This window comes from Mycetomoellerius zeteki, unplaced genomic scaffold (genome assembly GCF_001594055.1).
Source record: "Mycetomoellerius zeteki isolate Tzet28-1 unplaced genomic scaffold, Tzet1.0 scaffold785, whole genome shotgun sequence".
Lineage (NCBI taxonomy): Eukaryota > Metazoa > Arthropoda > Insecta > Hymenoptera > Formicidae > Mycetomoellerius > Mycetomoellerius zeteki.
In genome coordinates this window covers 24,581-38,746 of record NW_017257814.1, presented here as the reverse complement: position 1 = coordinate 38,746, position 14,166 = coordinate 24,581, and the positions used below count along the sequence as shown (strand labels likewise).

Here is a 14,166-nt window from a genome sequence, read left to right as displayed (position 1 = left end):
ATATATCCTATTCTGTAAAGAAAACTAATTTATGAAACTATAAACATTTAAAATGACATAATATTATCAATAATATAGTCACCATTATTTTAATTACGCAATTTGCAAAAGAACACCATAAGAATTTTCTTCTCAGATTCATAGAATTTGTTTTTAGCTGATTTGGTATAGAAATAAGCCACAAATATATGAATTATGAGTTTGTACTTCTTTAATTAGTTAAACAAATCACGTTTTTATTAGTATTAATAAGATATTAAAAAGGTTAGTTTTTAAGAAATAAGGGGATGTCGCTTTAGGAGATCTATGTCAGTATCGGTGACCTTCCTCTATATTACTAAATTTGTGGTGACGAAGCACAACGAATCTTTATTTTTCTCTTTTTCTCTCTTGCCTTCATCAATGTTTCGTGCCACTCATAATCGCATTATCGCGAATTTCTTGCATTTTCTCTTTTTCTTTTTCTCTCCATTAGTGCAGCTCGGCGATGCGGTTCTCTCTCTCTCTCTCTCTCTCTCTCTCTCTCTCTCTCTCTCTCATTCTCATTCTCATGTGCAGCGCAGGAATCGTTGACGTTAAAAATAGCGCCATGTATTTTTAGGCATCGCGCTCCGGTGAGATATAGTGTTCCTGTAGCATATTCGTAGATGACGGAGACGCAAAATGTCTATAATCTTGCAGTATCTATAAACCGCATGTAGTGGCCGCGTGTTTCTACGACTACGCTTAGTAAGTATACATGTATTAAAAATACGCTCGTCTATTCGCTAATGTACCGTACGAGTACAGGCAGTTTTATTAATTTAAACGTGAATTTTATTAAGTATATCTAAAAATCTGCTTTTCGCAACTGATTTTAAACAAGTCGCAATAGAGATATTACGTGAATTTCTCATTAATCTTTACTCGGAAAGAAATCTGGGAAAAAGATAGGGGGGATATTGTTTTTTATTCTATTTACTCATTTTTTATGTTACGATTTTGGATAATCGTTATACTCGTCAGTATAAATTTCTTTTGTAAATGTGCAACGCGCGTGACATAGTGAAAGTGTGACCATCTTACGCGCACTAAATATGGCACAATGGTGCGTGCGCGTGTGCGTGGGCGTGCATGCGTGCGTGTGTATGTGTGTGTGCGTGTGCGTGTGCGTGGGCGTGCATGCGTGCGTGCGTGCGTGTGCGTGTGCGTGTGTGTGTGTGTGTGTGTGTGTTACTGTCCTTTTTACTGTATTTTAACTGTTCGCGTCTCGTCTCGATGATAGAAGTAAGCGACGTTTCAATTACGTGATAACACACCTCAACGCGTCTTAAAAAGGGAAACACCCGCCGCTATATTTAGGCACTAGTCTATAATGTCTATATCGTGCGGATTATTGGTGCTGCTATAGCTCGTAAATGTTTGGATAGACAACCACTCTCGCACGCTTTTCTTTTCATCGTCGATATGTTGATGGACGACAGTGAAAAAGTGATTCTTTTCTTTTTTTTTTCTTATTTCACGCATAAACATCCTCAAAAGTAGTCAAAATGATGAAACGAAAGATAGGGTTAACGTGCGAGAAATACAAAAAAAATTTGAATTATATTTGATTTATAAGGAAAAGAAGAGATGAAGAAAGATGAAACTCTTTTAATATTGCAATTAACAGTGTTCGTAATCGTAACACGATGATACTCGATTGGTCTCGTCTTTATGATATGTATCCATGATTGACTTAATTAAACTCTTCGCGACTTATCGTATAATGCACTTACAGGAAGATTATAGCAAACGAGAGTTTTATCGAATTAAAAATTTAATGACAATCGCAGGCGGTCATAGAAATTTTTCCTTTTTAGATAACGCGTGTCAACTTTTCTACAATCATCGAATAGATTTTTCCGATTTAATTAACACCAACGTTTCTTATCCAGTACAGGCAGATCAAGCGAATAAATTATTATAAAATAAAAGTGATAAAAAGTCAAATATTGCATCAGTACACAGGACGTAATTATTGAAAAAGTAAACAGAATCCTATCATTTAGAAATCTTTCACAAGAAAAATACAATATTCTGAAAAAGAGAAACGGCCAATAAACGACCGCTCACGATGCTTGTAGTGTTAATAATAGAAAAAAATTTGACGAGGGAGAAGGAAGAAATTAGCGGTTTTTTTAGACAAGGCAAGTGACGAAATCCAGTATTGTGTCGGACTCTTGTTTGTAAAAGAGAAATGTACCAGTCCAAGTACGGAAACAAAGAGAAGGTTTAATGTTGAGAGCCGCCACGTACACTAGCGACATTAGGCTGAAACTGCCAGGTCCGTCAAATATATGCTATTGCGATTCGAGGGAATGATTGCGCGCGGGCGTCAAAACTGCAATTTGTAGCAGCAGCGGGGAGACTGAGACCATCGGAATCCCTTGCACACTTGATATCGAATCATGGCGACTTAAAAACCAGCAAAACATAATCGGATCGCTCCTCTAATCTTATCCCTCTTATAAATCCAGGAGCTGCGAAGAGAAGAGTGAGCTTTTTTTCCACGCGAGTTGGCCACGTTGCGGACGCGATCAGGACGCGATCATGGCACGATCTGATTTCCTCCGTTGTGATTTGAAAAATTTTCAGTCCAATCTTGAATTCCTCCATACGGCCTAGTCTGCCGTGACTCGGGAGATTCGTTGCAACATTATCGATTCGCGCCTCGGGGTACACTATACGTCTTACATCGTACAAAAGTTACGATGGATTCGTGGTGGCGCGGTTTGATGCATAAGCCGCCGTGCCGCATACTGATTATACGTCGCGTCCACATCGTGCGTCGGCCCTACATGTCAAGTAGATATAGAGTTCTACGAGTTAAACCATTACCCACTTTCCGACCACCAAGCCTGCATACGGGGTGTTTCGGGTGTGTCATCGCATATCTCATATCGCATATGCATACACACATGCATTGTATATATTGACAAGATAGAAGGATCGCGTAGAGTCGTAGAGAATCGATGGCCGTTTACTGGAAGCTAATTGAACTTGGTTATATAATTTTATTCCAAAAGAACCAGACCTTTTTCTTTTTAGAATTAACACACGTTACCATATCGATAAAATGTTTTATTCTAGAAAATTTATAATTTATCTTGAAACCTTAAGGGAGACTATGCCCTCGGAATTGTCCGGGCTCTGTAGAATGAAGCTAGATTAACACCTCGTGTATAATATTCTATATATCGTGCTCGATAACGTGCAATTGGAGCTTAGAGCATAGAAGGGGCTTCGCTAGCTATCGACATCAAACGCGGCGCGCGGCGTGGCGTGCGGCGCGTTCGATTCGCGCCGCGCCGCGCCACGCCGCGCCGTCCGAGTTCAGTCGATAGGTACACGTTATTATCGCGCACGATCCGGCTTTCATCGTTTTCCCCGCTTTGTCGTCGCGAATTAATTCTTCGCGAACGAACGTCGAACATTTAACCTTTAACCGGAAGCGGTTGAAAAATTCGACGCGGCATTTTGTCTGTCGCATACTGAAGCGCCGTACTGGCTCTCTTTCTCTCTCTCTCTCTCTCTCTCTCTCTCTCTCTCTCTCTCTCTCGTAGCGAGAGAGTTTGACAGAGAATAATTAAATGAACGCAGCAGAAATATAAAAAGTCTTGCCGAGAGACTATCACGGGCTCTTTTACACTATATACAACACTCTAATATAAAAAAGATATGGTGCCGTATGTATAACAGTTTGCAGCTACTTTGTATGCCGCTGTTTTGTTTTTTGTAAGAGGAAAAGATTCTTTATACATATACATTATACAAGATCTTACGTTCTAATTCCTAAGGAAATCGCCGGATAAGAGAGGGCAAATTATCGATAATTGAGCAGCGTTCATTACTAAAAAAAAAAGAAAGAAAGAAAGAAATTGCAGTGCTTTATTTAACTGTGTTTGCACGTGAAAATGCACGTCAATTTCAGGCTCGACCTGCAATTTCGTATAGTACTACTTGACCATGTTTATTATTTTCCATTGACATTATAGATACGCATTTTTACCAAGCCCGGATTGCCAGAAACAACGTTGTAACATTTGTTCACCTCAAGGTCTCGGCGGCGGAGGGTTAACATGAGGATGATAACGAGAAAATCGTTGTGCAGTAGCAGCCGCCAGTAGGTTACGACCTCCTTCCTCTTTCAATTCTCTGGAGGTCGATAGCCTCATTTCTGGCGGAGCGCGCCAATTCCATGACCTACCTTTTCGCACGAGCCTATACGATACCCGCGACCGTAGACACGCAGATGCGCGCATTATTTTTTTCACAAGTACTATAGAAACTCGGCGTACCTTTTCTCATTTGTAACCATTTGTAACTATAGTATTCCTTTTACAATTAGACAAATTGTGCGCGACATTTGATCCTTTTTAGCAATAATGGATGCTTCTCATTTACACAGGGACCTTCGAAACAAAGTACGTTATGATATAGTACCTATACTCCGAGTAACGTCAAGTTACGTAACATCGATGTATCTTCGTTTAATTTATTAAGAAGAGTATACCGGAAAGTTGATTTCGGAGGATACATTATATATTTACTTTTCTAAGTAAATTATATTTGCATTAAAAAACATGAAATTTGCTCTAGTCTCTTCTCTCGTATATCTCAACTTACTGTCAAAACGAAGTTAATCAAAGTGTCGATTTAAAATATCGATATAATAATACAAATTGAACCAAAAACGCCCAATATAATAAGAAAATATATATTTATAATCGACTCGCACGTATGAAAAGTTTATTGAAAAATTTGAAAAAGTTAAAAGTTTCCTGCGTTGCGTTGGTTTAATTATAATATCAGACTCTCCCATAATTATACAGTTTCGGAAAGAAAGCTAGCTATCACACAAATAAGTATTCTTTAGAAGCAAATTATAGTTTTGCAGTCGCATTACGTCTCGTTAGTGTGTCATCGATGTAAGTACTTATTGTCACACGATATTATCGTCTCTCTTTCGAGCACATTCAAAGGCCAAGTGCTTTTTCATTTATCTACTGCACACTTCTTGATGAAATAAACCAGCATTCACTTGACTTGGTAGCGTATATATTATTCTTACACAAAGTTATAATATTTTATATTCTCTTTTAATTTTATTTTTATCACGTCATTATTTAATCTGTATTTTAACAATTCTTTGTCCTCTTGTTTTTTTCTCATTGAGAAAATTATTATTGGAACTGTGTTTAATTTTTTTGTATATTTTACATGTATGTAATGACGTGAGAAAGTATCCAGTACCAGGCTATTAGCAAATGTCATCGCTACTGCTACTCTTTAATTTTATATATATATATATATATATAATACGCGAACACCTTCAATTATCTCGTAAAAGAGGAGGCATTTTATAATAACATTTTCCGCGATAAATAACACACGCAGTGTTAAATCTTTGCGTACGATTGGCAGCAAACGGAGAACGAGCGGTGGCAGTGACCCATGACCCGGATCGCGGAAAGTGGGTGCCAGAGGGGCGTGTATGCACACCCGGCGAGGCCGAGGGGTTGGGGTTAGGGTAGGACATCGTCGAGGATCGATTTTCTCTCTCGGTGGGCTCCCTCCGCCCTCCGCCCTCAGCGCGCAGGAAGGGAGGCTGCTAGATCGCTTGAAGGGAGAGTCCCGACACACACATACGCACACAGAGAGTGAGAGAGAGAGGGGGAGGAGGGGCGTAAGTGAATGAGAGAGCGGGGTATATGAGAAAGGTAAAGAGAGCGTGTGTACGTGCATGCGCTCGTATACATGATAAACGCGCACGAGAGAAAGAGAATGTTGGCTCTTTGAAAGGGTGATAGAGGGTGGAGACAGGGTGGAGAAAAGAAGAGTGAGGGCGAACGCGAGTACAAACACAGGACGCGAAATAACGAGAGAAAGGGGGGGGGAGAGAGAGAGAGAGAGAGAGAGAGAGAGATTCCCTTGGGCGCTCCCGATGTTCTGCCCTTCTTCAGCATCCGCTTCCGTTCTCCGTCGCGATATGCGCGCTATCGTCGACGCGCTTCCTGCATCAGGATCCTGCGGCATCCTACGTGTCCCTGTCTGAGACTCTACCGAGCAGGAGCACGGTACTCCTCTCGCTCCAGTGGAGCGGTGACGAGACGAAAGGTGAGAGAGAGAGAGAGGGAGGGAGAGGGATCGGCTCAAGCCCGGCCGACCCAGGAACGCGGCTCGATCGAAAGAGGAAAGTTGACACTGTGTCGGAGGGCTCCGACCGCGACCGCCTCTGAAAACGTTATTGGCCCGTATTCCTAATAGTCTAAACCTAAACGGAATTGCTGCCCCCCCAGCTTTTTCCTTTTTTTTTCTTGTGTCGAGAGGACTGCGCATTACGTGCTCTCCTCTATAAGTCTATAATCAATAGACATGCGACAAAAACAATTTGACAATTTTGGCAACGGCGAGAACGTGAATCGAGATGCTATCGATAACAGTTCACTCTGTACACTCGTAATCCAGACAGGAAATCGATGTAAATGAGATAATACGGGTTTATTATTATCCCGCGGTTCTATTCCAGCGAGCCAGAGATACATACATGCATAATGCGATGCAGTTGTACAGCAGTGTCTGATATAATTGTAACAATCTGATGGATATCGTACCGCGAGCAATAGTCGTAAGATCGATGCGAATATAATAACATGGTTTATTATTATCCCCGCGGTTCTACACCGGGGGACGTATATAATATTATGCGGTCAGTATATAACGCTGTTTCTCGTACAACTAGTGTAACTATATAATGCGATAATATATCGCGAATAACAGCTACGAAAGATCGGCACGATATAATAATACGATTTAATTTATTGTTGCATGATCTAATACGCTTTATTATATCATATCCTTTATTATATCATATCTAGGAATAAGTCACTCTTCGCCGTCAAGCGTTTTGAGTTTTAATTAAATATAACAAGTTCTCAGTCGAATTATTCTTTCGAATGAAATGGTAACTGTTATCGATAAAAAGATGGTCAGAGAGTACCTACCTATGCACGACACGTTTTGAACACGCCCTTTACTGGCGCAATTACAAATCTCGGAAAGCGAGCCGTACAAATCCTAAACGGACACGCAGTTGACGTCGAAAGAGATGTAAAGATGAAGATGGCGGGTTAAGATTTTTTCTTATTCGCATTACGCTGCCTCGCCGCGAGAGAGTACATTGCGACGCGAATGATCAGAAACGTTTTAATGCTGCGACTAAACTACATACAAAAATCGTGTATAGGTCGTCGTGTATAGGTGATTTAACATTTATTCAGCATCTTTCGTTCTTGTTCTCATACATACAAATACAAACTGTACAAACTGTTTTACATCGACAGAATAAATATGGGGACCATATAATTCAAAGCATATCGAGCATCTACGATCTACATATATACATGTATGTATATGGTAGATAGAAATATAGAAAAAAAATATCGCAGGAAAAAGTAGCTTCACTATCGTATATAGTTGTTTCTAGGTTTGTGCCTTTTCTCTCTTCACACGTCGGCACATGCTTCCTTTGTATATTACAATAGAAAATATAGTATACTTTTGAAAATATACGAATCTTTGAAATTTTGAGCAACTCTCTGTACATGCAACCGAAGCAACGTGCGGTGGAACTAAGGCATATGGAAAGCGACGTGCTATGTACAGACCTCTTTTATATGCACTTTGCAAGAAATAGATAAAAACGAGTGTATATATACATGCGCGAAGAAAAATTCCACAGCGACAAGATCGTTCGGCCTTTACCTTTCTCGATGCCTTTCTGCTTCGAATTTCTTTACTTTTGCGATGTAAGCTCTCTGTCCTTATAAAAAAAAAGTAATTGTAATGTAATTTAAATTCTGAATTCCTTGCATCGAATCTCGATAAAATACAAATTGTATATTCCATTTATTTTAACAATGCTATGAGATTTGAATTATTGCACACATGTGATACTTGTCTCACTCCTATAGAGTACATCTTTCTTTCATATAGTATTTAGATTTACGTATTTCTTACGATGGGCATTATACATGTAACAAACAAGTTTTTTTACGTCTCCAATTCGTATTGCGGATTGTTCGTGTTGGAAAACTCAAGATTTCGGTGACAAAAATTTGATTCACATCTACATCGCACACGAAAGAGACATGTTTTCGACCAGGTACGGACGTATGTGCATGTCAAGTGGCTCTCACGATAACGATGCGGTTGATTGACAATGATTGTTATCGCGGATGCCCCGACATCGATCGAAACTAATAGATCAACTTGATTTTGACGAATTCATGTTGTCGCGTTGTTGGTACGGATATATCTGTCGTTTTCTTTTTTAAGAGGAGGTTTGTAATAGTGTGCCAGGGATATAATAATTCTTTCGAGGATTCCCCTTTTCTCTTAATACAAATTTTCATAAATTAAAACACCGCGTATATCTTACGAAGAGTTAAGTTATATTTCTGCAAAGTAGCAATAAAAATTTGCAATTGTTCCTTCACTAATTCCTAATTTCACTAATTTCATTCTGTTTCAGTTTTCTAGATAAGGTAGCCATCGTAAAACAGCCAGATTACACGCCCACGGAGCAGGTAATTATTAGTTTTCCTTTCGTTTGAGTCTTTTAATATTGATAATGACGGCGTAATTTTAAAGTTTCAGGCATATTGGAAACTATTTCTTTTCCCCATATATTCCGTTATTAAAAGCTTGAAATTACTTGTCGATCTTAGATTCTCGCTTGGCACTCACAAAGTCTCGGTACTCACAAAGCGTTCCCGCATTTTTATACATGTACTTGTGTGTGTAATCGCAGTTAGCAGCGTAACGAGTATATACTTTCGTTTTGTTCCAGGACATCCTCAGGTGTCGAGTCCTCACGTCTGGCATTTTTGAGACGCGGTTTCAGGTCGACAAAGTAAACTTTCAGTAAGTCCCATAATGCGCGACATGCTGTTACTCGCGCGCGTTTTACTTCAATGTCGTGTGACTATATATAGCCGACGTATTACAGTCACATCGGCCGATGGTAAATATAAACGCAAAGCGACGGCGCGGCGGCGCGGGCGGCGACGGCGACTGCGACGGCGGTAGTGCCCAGCGGCGGTGGCACGCATCTTAGCCTAGCATTTGCCACCTCTATGTATTAAGCTCGCTGCTGGCAAGACTTACACTGTTATAACGTGTAAGCTGAAATCCGTTAACCGCGTTAACGCCTTCGCAACTTTGTAACATTTTCCCTTTTTGCCTTCACTCGCAAGTCACGTACGGCGCGCCCCACATATTATTTTCTATAGGCCCACCACACCCCTTTGTTGTTGTCGCCTCTCTCGCTATGCTTGTATAGCCGTTTCGCTTCTGACAAATATAATAAATATACGAAAAATACTCGAGAAATTCGTGCATTTGGCATCGTGCATTTTATTCATCACCATCCATTTGACCGTTTCTTTGAGAAGAACCGTAAATAAAGAACCGTTGTGACGTGCAAACGGCAAATTCTAAAATTGGATCTGGAAAATCCATCTATTTTCTTCAAACATGTAATAAGTCATACTTGCAATTTTATTTTTTAGCAATATTAGTTGCAAACGGATAAGGGCATTATGAGAACCGTCGTTAGACACCGGTATTTTTATATTTGTGAGCATTTCCTCGGTTTTGCAGTATGTTCGACGTTGGCGGCCAGCGTGACGAAAGAAGAAAATGGATACAGTGTTTCAACGATGTCACGGCGATTATATTCGTCACGGCGTGTAGTAGTTACAATATGGTACTCAGGGAAGACCCTACAAAATTGAGACTCAGGGAGAGTCTCGATCTCTTTAAAAGTATCTGGAACAATCGGTACGCAGCTTCAATTTTACTAAGCACGCGCCGGGCAAAATAATTCATCATATCAATATTCCTTTTGATTCTGACAGATGTTGTCTCTTTCCTCACAGGTGGCTCCGCACGATCTCGGTAATCCTGTTTCTAAACAAGCAAGATCTATTAGCGGAAAAGGTCAAGGCGGGCAAGCACAAATTGGAGGATTACTTTCCGGAATTCGCACGCTACCAAACACCAGTCGAGCCCGGGATGGCTGCGGATCCCTCGGAAATACCTGATGTCATAAGGGCCAAGTACTTTATAAGAGATGAGTTTCTCGTAAGTATAGTGAGCACGTAATCCACGTAACACATGTGTGTTTTGTGACGTTGTTGCTTGTTTGTCTAGCGCATAAGTACGGCGAGCGGCGACGGCAAGCACTATTGTTACCCACACTTTACGTGCGCCGTCGACACGGAGAACATCAAGAGAGTGTTCAACGATTGTCGAGACATCATCCAGCGGATGCATCTGCGCCAATACGAGCTCTTGTGACTTCGTTCCTGCCGACGTCTTCTGTCATTATTCGTTAACCTGACCTTTGGTCACGCTCGTGCTGCACCCTGAGTCGCTGCTGCAGCCAGTGCGAAGTGTGAATGAGCGAGAGCGAGCTGTGCCATCAACTATGGCCTCGCGAGGAGGACTCGTTCGAGTTCCATATACCTCATATACCTGGGTATATTCAGGTAACGCGTAGGGCTTCCTCGCCAGTCCAAAACCGACAAATCGAAAAACCGATAAACGTGTATAGTCCGAAGGACACTATAGTAGTACCGCGCGTTCATCGAGTGCGCGCCAGCGGACCTTGAGGGTGACTCTTCTCCTCGTCGACGAGAGTCGGTATATAGCGATACACATTATACACCGTAAGCAACGTAGCAACACCTGGCGCTGCGCGCTGTGAGATCTGTCTGAAGCGAGTTCCTTCTCCCTCGCGCGAATTTAATTTCGCGCCAAACCAAACCGCGAGCGAGCAAGGCAGGACGCGAGACGTCCGCGCATCGACACGTCGGCCCCGCACCGTGACCTACCACCGTCAGTCGTTGGTCAGTGAGTTGAGAACGAAAACAAACGAGCGGGCGTGGCGTAGCGTATTTATTCTCGCGACTCGCGATCACTCGACTCTCTTTTCAGAAAGAAAGAGTATGCTGAACACTCGTCGTCGTCCATCCGGACGATGATGGCGGGATTGGGAACGAAACTCTCTCTCGCCGTGCGTTCGATCGTACGTACTGTGAACCATTACCTCGTTAATTTTATTCCTCTCGCATGTGATTCCGCTTCGTGGCGGAACGCTTCGCGCGAATCCTGTCATAAGCGTGGGCCAACGTCGTCGTCGGATGTGATTTCGAGAGATGATCCTCCTCGTTCAACACACTCTTCAAGTGAATTATCGTTCGGATTAGAGTTAAGGACGTTTCCTAAGACTTAGGCGAACCTTTTCGGTAAAAAGGAAAAAAAAGAAAAAAAAGAAAAAGGAACTTTTATCGTTTTTTGACTCTCTTCGATCCTTATACTCGTTTCCGAATCTCCGCTATACTTTTGCCTCGCTCCCCTCCGTACATCTCGCATAGAATCTTCACGTCTCTTTCGTTTTCTTTCGTTGAGCTTTCGACACTTCCGAATCTCGATTCTTATTATTACATTGGCCCGACCTATAGGAGTCTCAGCAGCGCCCTTTTTACGAGAAGAGTATTTTGTGAGATTTTACAGTATTTCGAAGAGCGTTTTAATTATATAACTATGTATCGAGTATATGTACAGGGTGACCGTCCACGGATTCTCATCGTTTTAACGTACGTTTCTTACGATCGAGATCTCTCACGGATATGGATTCCCCTTTTTTCACTGACACACGCGCGCGTGCGCGCGCGCGCGCGCGCGCATGTGTGTGTGTGTGTGTGTGTATGCCGTAAATCGAATTATTTTTTTAATTTCTCTGTACTTAGGCACGCGCGCTATCCACAGCAGCAATCGTCTGTATATATCCTAGCCCATACGCGCGAATGTAAGAAATGTGCCACGTTCAAGTTCTTCGTTACTATGCACGCAAGTATAATATAATTTCGCGATACGTTGCACGTGCACGGCGTTTCGAGATTTGTGTAAAAGTAATCGTTTTCCTTTTGCCCTGAAATTCGCATCTCGCTTTCTGAGAAATTCTGGCGCTCCGATGATACGTGGTAACGTGTATAAATTTTTATGCTCTTGATCCAACAGTCTGATCATGGTAGATCGTTTTTATGATTCTGCGAAAAGATCTTGTTGCTTGTACATCGCTGCTATAATTGCGTACCACCTTCCTCGTCGTCGCTACTTGAACGCCCCGTATATAGCAAGTCGTTCACCAACTTTCCTTCGATTGTCATTATACTTTAGTCGAAAATTAACGAAATGCTTGCGCGCTAATGACGTATGTACATAGATCAAGCAACGCAATTTCAAGGCAGTTAATTAGCAGCTATTTCAATCACTTTCCTATTGAAATACGGAAATCAAATATCTTTTCGCTACAATATTTAAAAATAAATTATATAATCACAAATTTATAATATTAATTGTATATAATAATTTTATAAAAAGAAACTATATACATATATACATATATTTTCGATGAGAGATGTGTACTAAGTCTGAAAATTTGACATGATCAGGAGAAGATTGGATTATTATGTTGATGAAAAGAAAATAGCATAACGCGAAGAAATAAGTAATATTAACAAATAATGTAATCTTACTAGCTCGGATAATATAACGATATATTGGAAAGAAAAAGAAAATTTCGACGAATAAGTCTTTTTACATTGTCAATTATCGACTTCATTCTTGTTCTAGAAGAATTAGGAATCCTTAGTCTATGTGCGTATATCATTGTGTGCTTGCGTATCAAGTTGTTAAAAAAGTTGATGCATGTGCGTATGCGCATATAATGTCGCTGATACGTTCTCCATACACATCATACGTTGTACATACACATCGTCGTATATTTCATCGTCGCTCATATAAGATTCTGTGAGAGATTGAAACAGAATCCTGTAAAATTGCGCACAACACGCTCGCATATACACTTTACACGAGTTGTTACTTGTCGGTAATTAAATTTTTAGCTATGTATTGATACAATCGTCTAGCAAGAATCGAGACATTTACAATAAAATTTTAATTTAAATTGATTAGAATTTTTCTCGTGATTTTTTTTTTAATTCATGCCATATTTTATAGCGACTAATATGGTAATAACAAATTTTGATAGACAGTTTATAATCGCAATGCATCTCTATCTTATTTTCAATAGTCTAAAAAAGTCTTTCGCATTTTGAAAACAAAGGATTAATTACCGATTAATTATCGATTTATCGTGATTATTACATAAATGACAGGAATTTAATCGAAGCGTATAAAGTTAAAAAATACGAAATGAGCGGGATTCCGAAAGTTTGTGCAGCACATTGTAATACGCTCGATTGTTATTTCTGTCTTTCTTTATTAATTATATTTGTTAAACCCTGTCTTTGTAATTTTTATAGTTCAGCCTGTTGCAGTGATGCAGAATCATACAATTGAAATGACGTTTCAGTTTGTTTTTAATATTTAAGGAATCTTGGTCAATTCTTTTTTTTTATATAAATGCCTGCGCAATTCTTTATCCTCTTTTTTATCTCGCTATATTTTATTCACTGACATTAGCACTGTAGGTCCTCAACCTACTAAATTAATACCTCTCGCGCGATTCTCTTATACTTTTCATCATAACTCGACAAAAATATAGGAATCTCGGGACATTACATAACAGGTGTCTATCATCTATCGATGTGTCTACAACTACGTAATTGGCTGCGTTCGAAAACGTCGCTCGGATGCCTCCCCCCCGATGCTTCGGATTCATCATCTATCCTTGTTTAACATTTAATATTAAACAAGGACAGATGATGAATCCGAGGCATCGGAGGCATCCGAGTGACATTTCCGAACGCCGCCACTGTAACTTAACATACAATATCGACGTACAAATGAGTACATGATACCAAAAAGTGTCGACCGTAATCATCGCGAAACAAAACTTCTCTTTGCGCTTTGCGTCATGTCTTATTTCATTTTACTTAAGCAACGAGATAAATTATTTTTCTAGGGTGTCTTTATAATGATGGGAGAGAATAAAAATCACTGATTCCGCAATATTTGACGAAGAAATGAAATAAATACTCGTCTTAATGTACATTTGCATCTGTCGTATACATATTAGTGTGTATAACTACAGACACAAGCCATGGTTTCTAA

General features: G+C 40.3%; 1 protein-coding gene across 1 annotated transcript in view; it reads left to right on the top strand.

Annotated features, from left to right (window-relative positions):
* The window catches only part of Galphas (G protein alpha s subunit), a 24,738-nt gene extending 13,389 nt beyond the window's left edge, over positions 1–11,349 (top strand). Inside the window, exons 6-10 of the mRNA XM_018458832.1 lie at positions 8,555–8,609; positions 8,873–8,946; positions 9,685–9,864; positions 9,963–10,167; positions 10,237–11,349. Coding sequence (XP_018314334.1) covers positions 8,555–8,609; positions 8,873–8,946; positions 9,685–9,864; positions 9,963–10,167; positions 10,237–10,383 — 661 coding nt within the window. The 3' untranslated portion in view covers positions 10,384–11,349. The remainder of the gene's footprint in view (positions 1–8,554; positions 8,610–8,872; positions 8,947–9,684; positions 9,865–9,962; positions 10,168–10,236) is intronic.
* Positions 11,350–14,166: the final 2,817 nt, after the last annotated feature.